The sequence below is a fragment of the Vanessa tameamea genome, chromosome 23 (genome assembly GCF_037043105.1).
Source record: "Vanessa tameamea isolate UH-Manoa-2023 chromosome 23, ilVanTame1 primary haplotype, whole genome shotgun sequence".
NCBI classification, from domain to species: Eukaryota; Metazoa; Arthropoda; class Insecta; order Lepidoptera; family Nymphalidae; genus Vanessa; species Vanessa tameamea.
Genome location: NC_087331.1, coordinates 9,358,974 through 9,372,699, shown reverse-complemented (window position 1 = coordinate 9,372,699; position 13,726 = coordinate 9,358,974). Strand labels below are relative to the sequence as shown.

General features: G+C 33.8%; 2 protein-coding genes across 3 annotated transcripts in view; both read left to right on the top strand.

The window, feature by feature from the left end:
- The window catches only part of LOC113402158 (repetitive organellar protein-like), a 33,432-nt gene that overhangs the window by 2,939 nt on the left and 16,767 nt on the right, over positions 1–13,726 (top strand). For both annotated transcript variants that reach the window (XM_026642331.2, XM_026642333.2), the window contains exons 2-4: positions 5,045–6,538; positions 6,809–6,970; positions 7,572–7,773. In XM_026642331.2, the coding sequence (XP_026498116.2) occupies positions 5,045–6,538; positions 6,809–6,970; positions 7,572–7,773 (1,858 nt within the window). The remainder of the gene's footprint in view (positions 1–5,044; positions 6,539–6,808; positions 6,971–7,571; positions 7,774–13,726) is intronic.
- LOC113402159 (uncharacterized) lies at positions 10,468–13,026 on the top strand. Its single transcript, XM_026642334.2, has one exon. The coding sequence runs from the start codon at positions 11,054–11,056 to the stop codon at positions 12,008–12,010; it is 957 nt and encodes a 318-aa protein (XP_026498119.1). The 5' UTR covers positions 10,468–11,053; the 3' UTR covers positions 12,011–13,026.

Below are 13,726 nucleotides of genomic sequence, written 5' to 3'. Positions count from 1 at the left end.
CCCAGACCCAAGACAACATAGAAAACTAATGAACTTTTTTCTACATCGACTCGGCCGGGAATCGAACCCGGGACCTCGGAGTGGCGTACCCATGAAAACCGGTGTACACACTACTCGACCACGGAGGTCGTCGATTATAAAAAATATATTTCTTAATCACGTTCTATTTTTATCAAAATCTGCTCAGTCTTTACGAAGGTTGAAAATTATTAGAACGATTTCGTCTAGGTATCCACGGCTCTAAGCTGACATGTCGTACTCTTACCAAATCATAGGTAGGCCTTCTGCCTGCATTGGGATAACATTTTCAACATCGAGCTGATCGGTAGCCCATTTGTATCACTTTCCTTTGTAACATCAACCATAGTTGAGTGAGCCGGTGTAATAACAGGCACTTGTCAGACAGGCAGTCTCTTACATAACATCCTAGTTCAACATCTCAAAGTTGGAGCAGATCAGCGGTCTAAGGAATGCTTAATATTTAATACAGCACCAATGTCTATGACCAGTGCTTACCATTTACCATCAGCTGTTTGCTATTTTATAAAACAAGAAAATAAGTTACGATGTAAAACTTGATCCATTCATTCATTCATTCATTTCATTTTATTATAGAATGATACATGTACCTAATATCTATACACAAACATATTGTGCTGTTACATATTTTTATGTAGGTAACTCTACATGTCTCGAACTGTCTATTAAAGTACAAAACGACTCTATTTTTAGAACTTCATACACAATGGAGTAAAACAGAGTAATAAAGTATTTGTGACATATAAAATAACTAGGTACTAAGATCACAAACCAAAATCAACTTTAACACGAACAAATAAGGTGTAAAATATTTTTTAATTATATCTGCTCATCCCTAATGCTTGTCAAATGTGCAACAAAATCACATTCGAGCACGCTGCTTTGGACCTTATCCACAAATATATTGAAACGAAAATTCTATAAAACAATTATCAATTTCTCAGGAACTGTAGCCGAAATTACTGCAGACAAATATCGCCTTTAATGCCTGTAATATAAAGCCTAAAAATATATAGAAGCAATACGTCGTATTGTTTACAATATTGACCTTGAAACAACCGTTCAGAGAATGTACTTATTTCAGATAATGATTACGAGATTAAAGCTATTAATACAAGTGTTATAATTGTTCAATATTAGTGTTTATAAACAGTTAGAAATACAATTAAAAAAAAAGTGGCCTTCACGGTATGCCCAGCAGATGTGAATCGCCGAATTATGAAATTAAGTGGTGCTCACTTAATAATAAAATATATTAATAACTAATCTATAAATCCATTTATCTCTATGGATACACGACCAACCTGTCTTTTGCTGTATAATTTACTAATACGGTCTCAAATGATTTAGTTTTGTATAGTATAGGTTGGAAATCTTTTAGGAAAAGTAAAATGATTTCCGAAATGATTGTCCTGTATCTGTCAGTCTAGTCTCTTTATCAATATCAAACGGTCGAGGATTTATACTATATCTAATCTTTTCTAATGATAACTGCAACAAAGGGATTTTATTTCCCTTTCACGGGTAGTGAGAATGAGGACTTGATGTTCAGCCAGTATGACAGTTTTCACTTCACACGATAAGGCAAATTGTTGTGTACCAAATATTTTTCAATTCAAGGTCGTGCAGAAAACGTAATAATAGTAATTATTTTTTAAAATAACTTATTATACATATGAAAATTAATAGTTAAACTTAAAAAGCAAAACTTTTTTTGATTACAAAATTTGAAACAAATCGTTAGAACCGTTTTCCAGAAGACACGAAGTATACGAAATAATTTCTCATTTAATATTATATGATACATAATTGTACGACGGTACTATTGTAGACCGCCATTTGTTTTGGAACTGTGACGTAAGTTAAAACCTGACAGGTTCTGTCATTCAATAGTGACTTGTGTCACGCTCGGGGAGCCCACAACGCCTTACTTCGTACACGTGCGGTCTGAACCAAAGATTTTTGTCGCGTTTATCAAATTACATTATATTGTTCAACACACTTACGTAAACATTTACGAGTATAATAAAATTTTAAAAGCAATGGAATTATTGTATTCTTATAGTAAAACCGATATTTAACACATCTGGGGTTATCTCTGGATTAAACGCCTTAACGTAAGATGTGTTCGACATCGCAGAGTCTATTTAAATTAATAGCTTGAACGATTTTAGTAGAAAGTCAATATTATGAATTTTCTATTTTTAGAAGGTTCGTCGATTTGACGTGTACGATTGTGTGGTGTCATGACGCCGATCGTTCTGTACTATTTTCCGGCTCTCCAATCACGCGTAACAAATTATGTACCCAAAATCCTTGTTTCAATTTTCCTGCATCATCTGCTATTTTGTTCTACAGTATATATGGAAATACGTATATTCCATATTAGTGCCCTAGGTTTTCCTTAATACATTGGGTAGGCCCCTTATTTCCGCGAGCGTAAAGCATTTGATTTATAAAAAACCCGCAGAGATATTCAACTTTAGCGATTAATACAATGTTATATATAAACTATTACATAATAAATAAGGGATATTACTACAATACAAGATTATGTAGTTGAGAAAAAAGCAGTGTTTTTATATAGAGATATACGATTAGGGAATTTGTAGATTTTCTTTAAATTTAAAAATTGTTAGTTTTGTAAATTTCCGATTCAACATCGCCAGTCTAAAATACTTGTTTTAATATTTTGTATCGAGTATGAATATACAAAAAAGTGTCAACGGTTTGAGTGGTATATCATTCTTGTGTTTCGGTGTCAGGTCACAACCACAGTGAGACGCTGATTTAATGAACAGATATAATTTAACTCTGCCAACCACAAAAGCAACAACTTTGACATTGAATTGATCGCGTCAATTGATACTTTGAATGAACCTTATAAAAACAAAAGTTATTGTTTTTTTCCGGCTAGGAAATTAGAAAGTGTCAGTTTTTCTTTATGGTAATATTCATATATTATACATTGAAAATCGCATTAAAATCCGCTGCGTAGTTTAAAAGGCCTACGCGTATGACTTAGTTTTATAATAGGTAGAGATGACATTTCAACCGCGGAACGACCTCTGGTATTCTTTGTTCAAATATACCTTCAAAAGCAAATTAAATGTAAGCTTTCCCGGCTCGCAATGATTCTACCAGGAAGGACCGACAAGAAACTCAGTAGTTATTTTGTTTCGTACAATATTTATTTATGCTGCAAGAAGTTCAGTCAAAATTTTAGCATCGTCCACAAACAAATAATATTCAATAATATATCAAGTGCAGATTGCGAAGTTCTAAAAAAAATGATACTTTGTAAAAATGTATTTAAAACGTGTTGAATTAATAATTAATATGTCACAATCTTTAATTGGTCATTGGCAGTGCGAGATGTTAGCATTTGGCAACATTTTACACTTCAACTCTTTGTTATACAAGTGATTTTTAAACACCAGAAAATTTATAATATAAATCAGTATTAGATGTGATGTTAAAAGTGTAATCATGTGTGGAAATTTATTTATTTTTATTTATTTATTAAATAGGAAGCCAACAGAATATATCATATATACATATATAAAACTATCTTATAAAAAGACGGTACTTATACCTTGTTCAAGTTAGCTTGATATTGTTGACAGAAGGGCTAGTGATGGGAAACAGAAAATATGACATATATTTCAATTCAAAATAAAGAATTCAATTTTTTTTATGTTATTTTTCTAAAAAGAGTTATACCAGCTAAAGAGACCCCAACCACTAGCCAAAAAAAATCCCAATCAAAAGGAACCCTGTTCGTAACAATAACTTAACAATTATCTTTAATAATGATTTTTTCTTATTGATATTTGTAACAGTTACTGCCTGTTATTCGTGTCCCTAGCGTCCGACCGATGTAACATTTTACAAGCGTCTATTATTTTCAGTGTTTCTATTTACATTTTTCTTTGAAGCAATAAAAAGTCTTAAAATTTTTGGATAACGCTCGAATCATGAGACTTTTGTATTATACGTATTTTTATTAAACATTTTTACAATTTTTAAAATCATTAAATTAAGAAAATAATATGTTCGTCATTGCAAAGTTATGTCAATCAGAAAAAATTACATCTGTCAAAAATATCAAGCTATCTTGTACATTGAGGGTATAACACCACCATGGTTAACACCATTTGGTAATACCATACACCACAATTATAGGCTAACTCATGCACAACTGTAGCGGACAACTAGTTGACTCCGATTAAACATTTTTTTATCTAAATCATAAAAACGGACGTAAATTTAAGAGTGCGAAAATAAAACGCATAGTTTATTTTAAAATAAATATCATTTACTCTGTATGTAATATTTATTACTAGGAAAATATAATTCGTTTGTACATAAACTATTCGTACAATATGATTAATTACCACAGAGTAAGCACATCCTATCATGACCAACGAATCATTTTTCGGTGACAACACAGCGATGTACGCATTTGGCAAGTTCGTCATCAAGAGAAAAACAAAGGAATATTATTATCACCCGACGTGTATTATCAGACTACATAGATCTGATATCATGTTTATTCGTCATCACCGATACGACAAAATGTTTTGTTTATTTGACAATTATATTTAGACTTAGTAGACAAATCAGTTGTCTCGTTGGTCGAGTCTCGTCCCAGAACTTATAGTCATCTTTCAATCGTTAGGGATTGAATTTTGGAATGAGTCTTTAGTTTAGTTCTCGAATGAGATATAATTTTTTGCTTTTGAGAAATTATAGGTGGTAACCAGGGGTTTATGTTGCTCCTATTACCTTTGAAAGCACTAGATCCTCTTAAACTTACTCCTGATCTCTCTCTTTTAAAAAGGCTGATAGTGATGATCAATAGTACACAATATTTAAATAATCGTTTTGTTAGTTTCACTTAAGTTTTACTTTAATATTTAAGTTAAGTTATGTTTTACTTAAGTGAAGCTAACAAAACGATTATTTAAATATTGTGTACTATCGAGTATTATTATTGTTTCAGGTCTCTCTTATGATAATGATGGATGGTATGATGATTACTGGTACGATGATGTTATAGATAAATCATTTGATGATGACATCAAAGATCCAGCGAAAAGCACAGCTAAAGGAAATGATGGTGTGACAAAAACATCCCCAGTTTATGCCGATGAAGGTATTATTGCTGAGAGTAGGGCGGATAGTGATGAAAAAAATATCAAAGCTGAAGGCAACTTTGACGGTATAAATGACTATCAGTTTGAAGATAATCGATCAGACCTGGGAGAGGAAAACTTTAATAACGACGCTAAAACTACATTGTCTAGTCAAGATAATAACGATAGTAACAAGGAAACTTTGAATCATTCTGAAAAAATAAATAACGATCCAACGTTGTTGTCAACAGCAGGTCCTGATAAAGAGGACAAAGAATTAGATTATTCAGCTAAAGGTTCCACACAGATAACATATGATGATTTAGCATATTCGAGCAATGACAGTGAGAAAAAGATCATCGAAGAAACAAAAACAATTTTAACTGAAGATACCAATAATGATTTCGTAGATTTAAAGTCTAGTGAAAATAAAGAAACTGACCTTAATGAAATTATTGAAGAAACTAGTAAACTTTTAGATGATACTCCAGATTCCCTCGAAGAGGGTGAAATTACTGAAGAAGACGTCAATAATGGGGCTGAAGATGATGATAATGAATCAAAGTCTTTTGAGGATACAAATAATAAAACAGAAGAAACTACTGACGAAGATACAGTAGACAATGCTTTTAATGATTTAATGTCTGATATAGACAGACTTCATGAAACATGGAGCAAACTAAAAGATTATGACGATGAAAATGTTCAATCTTCTGAAATCGGAGAAGACGGATCGTATGATTACGAGGAAATAGATGACGAAAATTTAGAACAAATATTTGATAATAGCAAAGAATCTAAAACAGAAAATGCAGATAAAGAAAAAGAAAGTGTTGAAGAAAATTTATCTGAAAAATCATCCCCCGTAATAGCAAGTAAAATGTCTGATCCCATACTTTATCTTAATGACGCCTTAATGGCCAGTGAAGCTGAAAATAGAAACTTAGTGACAATCAATGCTGCTGAAAAAGTTTCGAGTACTGCTACACCTGAAGATAATGAAAAGACTACAACACAACAAGGGTCAGTTTTAAGAACGGAAGCACCGAAAACAGACGAATTAAAGACAACAGAACGGCTAGAGGACTTGTCTAGTGCAGAAGTGCATGAACTAATGCAAGAATTTAAATCTGAGCATCTAGAAGAAATATTAGAGGCATCTACTTATTCGGAAGAAGCAGAATATATCGCCCTAACAGTTGATAAGCCTGTAGTAATAACATCACCTAACTATCCGGAACATTACCCGACGAATAAAATTGTAGACTGGATTATCTCAGGCGATGGTATGGGAATAGAATTAAACATTACTGACTTCGCAATAAACGGCCATGTTGGCGACTACTTACTTGTAAAACCAGGTAACAAACCTTTTAGTAATACTTTACCAATTTATTATTCATAAAATATAATTTGGAGGATTCATTTCTATTTTTCCTTATAGTAGAAGAAACTGAACTATTATGGTACCTTTGCTAATAATTTTTGTAGGATTTCTTATTTATTTCTAATAGTTGCAAATATTTAATAATACAAAAAACTAATCTTTATATCGATATGATAGCACTAATCTGTTTGACCTAAATTATGTATTTAGTCAATTATTATTTAATCAATAAATTATTATTTAGGAAGGATTGATGAAAAAGGATCTGATGGTCTTCTGTTCTCATACGTTCTGCGTACCGAGAGACGGTACCGTTTCCTGGACGTCGACAAGATGTTTATACGTTTCGAAGCAAAACAGGCCATGCAGTTCTTAAGAGGTTTTCGCTTGAGTTTACGGATGGTTGGTAAGTTACATTTTATTATCTTTGATTATAAATCAAATTTTAATTGAATGAATTTGAATAAAGATCTCCTCTCCCTTTGAGAAGGTTTGAAGCATATTCCATCACGCTGATTCGGCGCTGATTGAGGATAAACATTTCACCGAACTTGAACCACCGAGCACGAAATGAATAATTAAATCAAATTAAGCACATGAAAATTCAGTGGTTTTGGTCGGACTTCAAACCGCGATCTTGAACTAAGTGTCAACCGTTCTAGCCATGGGCCATTAATGTTAGATTAGAGTAATGATGTTTGTGAAAATTCATCTGTATACTATAATCTGCACTGTTCATATTTCAATATTACAGTGGTCAAAATTGTAACACCGTATAATGTTGTTCGCTTCTGAATTGTTATAAGTGGCTGCTCTTGTTGAATGTCCTCATAAGAATTATCAATTATGAAATAAACGATTAATTATTAAGAAGATACATGAGTGTGGCAAATTTTTTTATTGTTACAAAATTGTCATAATATTTTCAGGAACGACAAAGGAAAATACGAAATAAGTAATTCGATTAATGTAAATAACAGATATTTGAATTCAAAATAACCTTTCAGTCCCTAGACCTGGAGCTCCCTTGCCAGATCCAGAGCCAGAACCGGAACCAGCACCAAGTCCAGTATCGACATTCACCTTGAATTTAGGAGGCGTTTCGCTTGATGACTTCTTAAATATCGAGGAGCAATTCAGGCTGATCATCGCTAACATGGCTACTTTGTACATAAATTCAAACAATATCAACCCGGGCATAAACACCACGTAAGTTATTCACTTCTATTAACTTATTCCAGGTCTAGAAGAAGAGGGCATACCGCTTTAGTTTATAGGTACCACGATAGGTGCAATACCAATGGAAGGTGTAGAAGATAATAGAAGCATAACGGAGTAAAATTACAAAATAGTTTACCGAATTGTACAAAATCGTGTGCAAGTACGGTTACCTTTCAGCAACTAAACGTTTTTATAAGGGAAAATATATATGAATTAAATTAGTAAATATTATTCTATGTTTAAAATTCAATTTTATATATTATTTTTTGTTTCGTCATTTTGGACGTGTACTGCCACAGATTCTAACATTGAAACAAACTTTGTATCTAAGTTATGTGTATTGCTCATTGAACAACTGTAAGGTTCTTTATGAGTAATAAAAAGTGCTGTAACCTGAAACACAAGTGCCTAGCGTGAACTAACTTAAATTTAGCTCATTTCAAGGGCAGCACTGAAGTTAAATAAACAACTTTAACCTTGAATTGTTATGACACTATTTGATATCTAAAATGATATATGGACCAATCTTTCGCGTCTTTTACCGCCGTTTTCTTGGAATATCCCAAGGAATTCAATATCAGAAATCGCGTCAGAATTCCAAATTCCATCCTCAACACATCGATGTCCGGAAATATATATATATATTTTTTTTTTTTAAGGTGTACAATACTGTAGTACATTATTTTACTCTATCTCGTAGGGTTCACTCAGCATTTGCAATGTAAGCGCAAAAAATGTGTTTATTTACGACATCACTTCAAAAATCTCTAAAATTATCAGTGTTTCTCTACTATATTGTGAATGTTTTTTACATATAAGCCTTCCTCTTGAATCAATCTATTTATTAAAAAAACGCATCACAAAACGTTGTGTAATTTTAAAGATCTAAGCATTCATAGGGACAGACAGCGGTAAGCGACTTTATTTTATACTATATAATGATGTATAACAACACAATTTTTAAGACCTATGTTTTGCTTCGACCATTCGATGAAAACAATTTTCTGGCGGTGTTTCCGAAACGATATGACTTGAGTACTTTCAAGAGAAAAACGTACTCATTACTAAATTATTTAAAGGACGGCAACATCCCTTCAATATCCGCCGCGTTGCAGTTGTCAATGGGCAGTCGGAATCACTTTCCATTAGATAACCCTCCTGCCTGTTTTTCAAAAAATGATTTGTGAAAAAGCCTTTTTAAAAATAACAGTAGATTATAATAACCAATCAAATTGAACAGCTTGGTATTGTATATAAATAATTATTAATCAGTAAGTGTTCGTAGCGCATAATATACCGAGACTATTACAAATAACATACATTTATCGGTAGCAAAATTCATTCGTGGATTTTAGTATGAATTTATTTAATTTAAAAATGGACTTGTATTTTTAATCTTTCTTTGTTTGACAGATATACATATATAGTAATCTATATTATATCCTAGGAGATTACTTATCGAACTTGCTTACCATGAAATAAACCTTAATATCATTTGATAAGATTGTTTGTAGGCTCTAATCGTTTACAAAGGTTAAACACGTATTTTTTATATAAAATAGATAGGTGGTCAATATACCACATGGTAAGTAGCCATCATAAATGCGCTATTAATCTTGCGATGACGTTATATCCTTTCTGCCTATAGTGATACAGGCAGAAAGGACACTTTACCCTTTAAACAATACTGAATGTTTTCATAATGATTTCCATCATCCCCGAACACAATATGAATCATAAACATAACGAAGACCATGATATTGATTGAATCATCGGTTACCCGGATTTGCACTGGCGAACTTTGTTAAGATCCGTAATCTTTCCACTAACCTCAGCTCTGAATAAACACCAAATAAATATAATGAATATATGTATATACTACCCTACTAAGCTTTAATACAGACAGTATTAAAATTAATTTTTAATATTTTCTTAATTTGTGAATAAACTGTGACCTAAAATATACGTCGGCGTGGACTTTCGATCGGAGTTTTTAAGCTCCACAACTTTCTCGCAAGAAACGCATTCATTCGATAGTTTTGCGTTTCGACAACTTCGTCCGAACTTTACTCTTTATAATATAAAAGAAAAGATAAACGACTAACGTTATCAGAATATAATAACATTTCTAAAAACTTTATAATCGTTTAAAAACAACAACATATCACAACACGAAGAGAATTCAAACATATCGGCCAAAACATGTCATGTGAGATTCTCTTACACGTCGTCTATAAATACAGTTTGAGTTAAAATGAATTGCGTCATCATTTTGTTATTTAGGGATGTAACAAATGCAATTACTAACACAACAAAGGTTATCTGACGTGATAATACAGCACCAGACATAACATTAGAAATTAATTAATCAATATTAAAGTATGACGCAATATTAATTTCATTTATCAATAAATACATTTTGGAGCTACTGTTAAAATAGTACTAATAGTTATTAGTAGATTGAGATGCTATTTGATTATTTTTTTTTCATTTATTTGTCGAGTTAAACATTACAATTGTAATTCCACATCGTCTGTATTATTTTCTTGTTGTCGTATAATTTGTCTTAGTAATGCCCTTTTAAATAATTAAAGCAATTTCTATCTTCTTGTAAACAAAACATACGTGCAATGCGATCATGTCTTTGCATATGTCGGACCATGTGCAAGCCATTATTCCCGACTACGAGTTACATCAGTGCGTTCAAAAACAAGTACACGCCACGTACATGCCGTGGCCCAGTTTCGCACTCGTTTACGTCACTTCGACCTAATAAAGAACTTATTTCGGAACACGCATCAGAAACGTACGACTAAAAACAATATACAGCGAAGAAACGAAAACATGGTAACATCAATAATAAAATACACTGTTGTGGTGGATAAGAGGAAAATGCGACGAAAAGTAAGTAATGTTAAATCCGGAGTGAGACACGTTGCGCGCATGCGCCCACCACGGACATGCGCAGTGGAAACGTCATATCTATTTTAGTAGCAAGCTTTCGTGCGGGACAAGCTTACAGTGCCACGCTTTAAAATTCAAATACACGTTCACTCCTGTAAAATAAATCGTACGCTTTACAAACCACGCTTAAATAAATAATAAATATAGTAAATCTGCTTATAAAAATGGCATTCGCGCTACAAATTAGCAATAATAGCACCTAAATGGGATAAGCATAAGTGTTAAAATGCAGCAATGCGCCAAAAGATCGATGTCAGTATTCCCTGATGCCAAAATTTCAAAAATATAGTGTCAAATATTTAACATGGAGCCCCTCATAGATAGAAACAACTTTGCCGTAAGTGCTATGGTCACCGTGGCGATGCAGATCTTATTTTTCATGGTCGCCTCGCTGTCACAGAGCGACAAAGTTACAGATTTCACTGGTGGTGCCAATTTTATCATAATAGCATTATTAACATTCTTTCTCGGCCAAGGAGGTAGCACGTTGAAGAGCTATGACAGCAGACAGCTTATGGTGACGGCGTTCGTATGTGTTTGGGGCGTGAGGCTCTCGGGATATCTCATATACAGAATCTATCACATCGGCAGAGACAAACAGTTCGAGGATCGCAAGAGTAACACTCTGAGGTTTGCCGTGTTCTATACCTTCCAGGCGGTGTGGGTGTACGTTGTTAGTTTACCCGTCATTATAATCAATTCACCCCACCACTCATATCCGAAGGCGCCTAAAACAATGACAACATTAGACTCGGCTGGTGCGGGCGTGTTTGTGATTGGCTTATTAATTGAGACTTATGCGGACTTACAAAAATTTGCATTCCGCCAAGAACCAGCCAATCAGGGCAGATGGTGTAACGACGGCCTCTGGGGATTGTCCAGACATCCCAACTACTTTGGAGAAGTCGTTCTCTGGTGGGGTATTTTTATAATATCACTGAATGTTATCGAAGGTATCGAATACATTGCTATATTATCGCCTTTGTTCACAGCGGCAATCATATTGTTCTTATCTGGTATACCTTTGCTCGAACGATCGGCCGACGAAAAGTATAGAGATAACCCAGATTACTTATATTACAAAGCGTCCACGTCACCCTTTATACCGATACCGCCAGCTATTTACGTAGAGGTACCCAAATTCCTGAAATGCATGTTGTGCTGCGAGTTCCCCATTTACGATTCCACGAGAGATGACTTCCCCGCCCCCACCATCGTCACCGAGACCACCAGCATATCGATGGTGCAGTCTCAGACATAGCTAACAAACGCCGCGCGCGACAGCGTTGCGGCTAAAGAATCGAGTAATCCAAAGAACCAGAACGACCAGAAACAATTGTGATACACGGCCGAGGATATACCTCAAAAGAAATTGCCAAATTCGTTGCCATTAAAACAAAACATTACTTTAGATATGAATCGTTATAATATATACATGGAGAATTTAAAGCGTAGCAAAAGAGTTGCGCTAGGATTACTAGACGAAACGAAAGATATTATAGAAGGGATCTCAGACGAGAGTCCCATTACAAATATTAGGTTAAGATCACCAAACGATGACGTAGAATTAAGTGCACCGAGTACGAGTAGACACGAGAGCAAAAGGCCCGCAGAGTATGTGAAGTACGGCAAAATTACGTTCAACACTACGGCAATATTACATCACTACCCGCAAATGCAGAATAACGTTCGATCCGATAATTGTACCGGTAGACGAACAGCTAGAAAAACAGATTTAAATATACCCGAAGGGCTAAACGCTGACAACAATAACGAAGTACAGTCTGAAGCTAATGAAACTAAAAAATTAAATAAAACTAAGATTAACGATAACAATAATGATCTGATCAAGTCGAATTGTATCAGATCGAAACCTCTAGAAGTGTTAAAGAAACCTGTTAAATTTACAGAAGAAAAACTTGTATGAGATTTAGCCAAAAACTTTTCATTTAAAATGAAAATGAAAAGGTATTGGCATAAGGTGCCCGTTAGAGTGAAAAAATACATATCGAAGTATAAACTGTTGTAAATAAAACAAAGACTGGAATCCTGGATCTATTGAACCTTGAAATAATTGATAAAAGTCTAAAAGTCACAGTCAGCTGTCACTTCGTTAGCGGAAGCGTTACAATGTGTAATAGTATGTACAAATATTTAGATAAAATAGTCGAATCCGTCTCAACTAGCATAAATTTCTTCCTATTACTTGTTACGTAATAACTACGTGTAAATTATATAGGTATAGAGAATAATATCGGGAGATAACGAAGATTAGCATTTTGGTGAGTGAGCTTGAACTTTTGTATTTGTAGTATTTATTTTTTTAATTTTCATTATTTCGTACATTATTTCGCTCGACGTTTGGACAGTTACGTTTGTCCTTTCCATGAAATGAGGCAGAAAATTATTATAAGAAAACTGGCTCCAACCCAACTTCGTCCTGATGTAATTTGTTTGTGAAGTTGTTTTGTTTTTTTATTTCAATCCGTGACCCCGAATCGCATTGCCACCTACAGCGGGTAGCGGGTTTAATATAAAACATCCAGAGACTCAAACACACACAAAAAACTTTTATCGAAATCGATCCAGCTGTTTCGGGGGAGTTCACTGACATACATATGCAGGAAAACCTGTATAAAACCTACACAATATTTCTATAATTTTCTATAGAAACATTTAACACGTGTTTTAGTTGAATATATGTTCAAAGTCGCAGCGTCTAAGTTCAGGCGGTCCGGAAATACTTGTACTATCTGAAGTTCGCGGTTTTTATATCTGAGCGCTAAATTAATATCATTGCATAATAATTGAGAAATTAACAATCAATTTTTTATAATTTACCATGTGTGTTCATGTTTGGCGGTGAAGGAAATCACCCGGTGGGTGACTGGCCCGATTTTAATGAAATTCAGCCTATATGATAGATCCAAGAAAGCCAATAACATGCGCCAGGATCAGTTGTCATTTTTGATCGTAA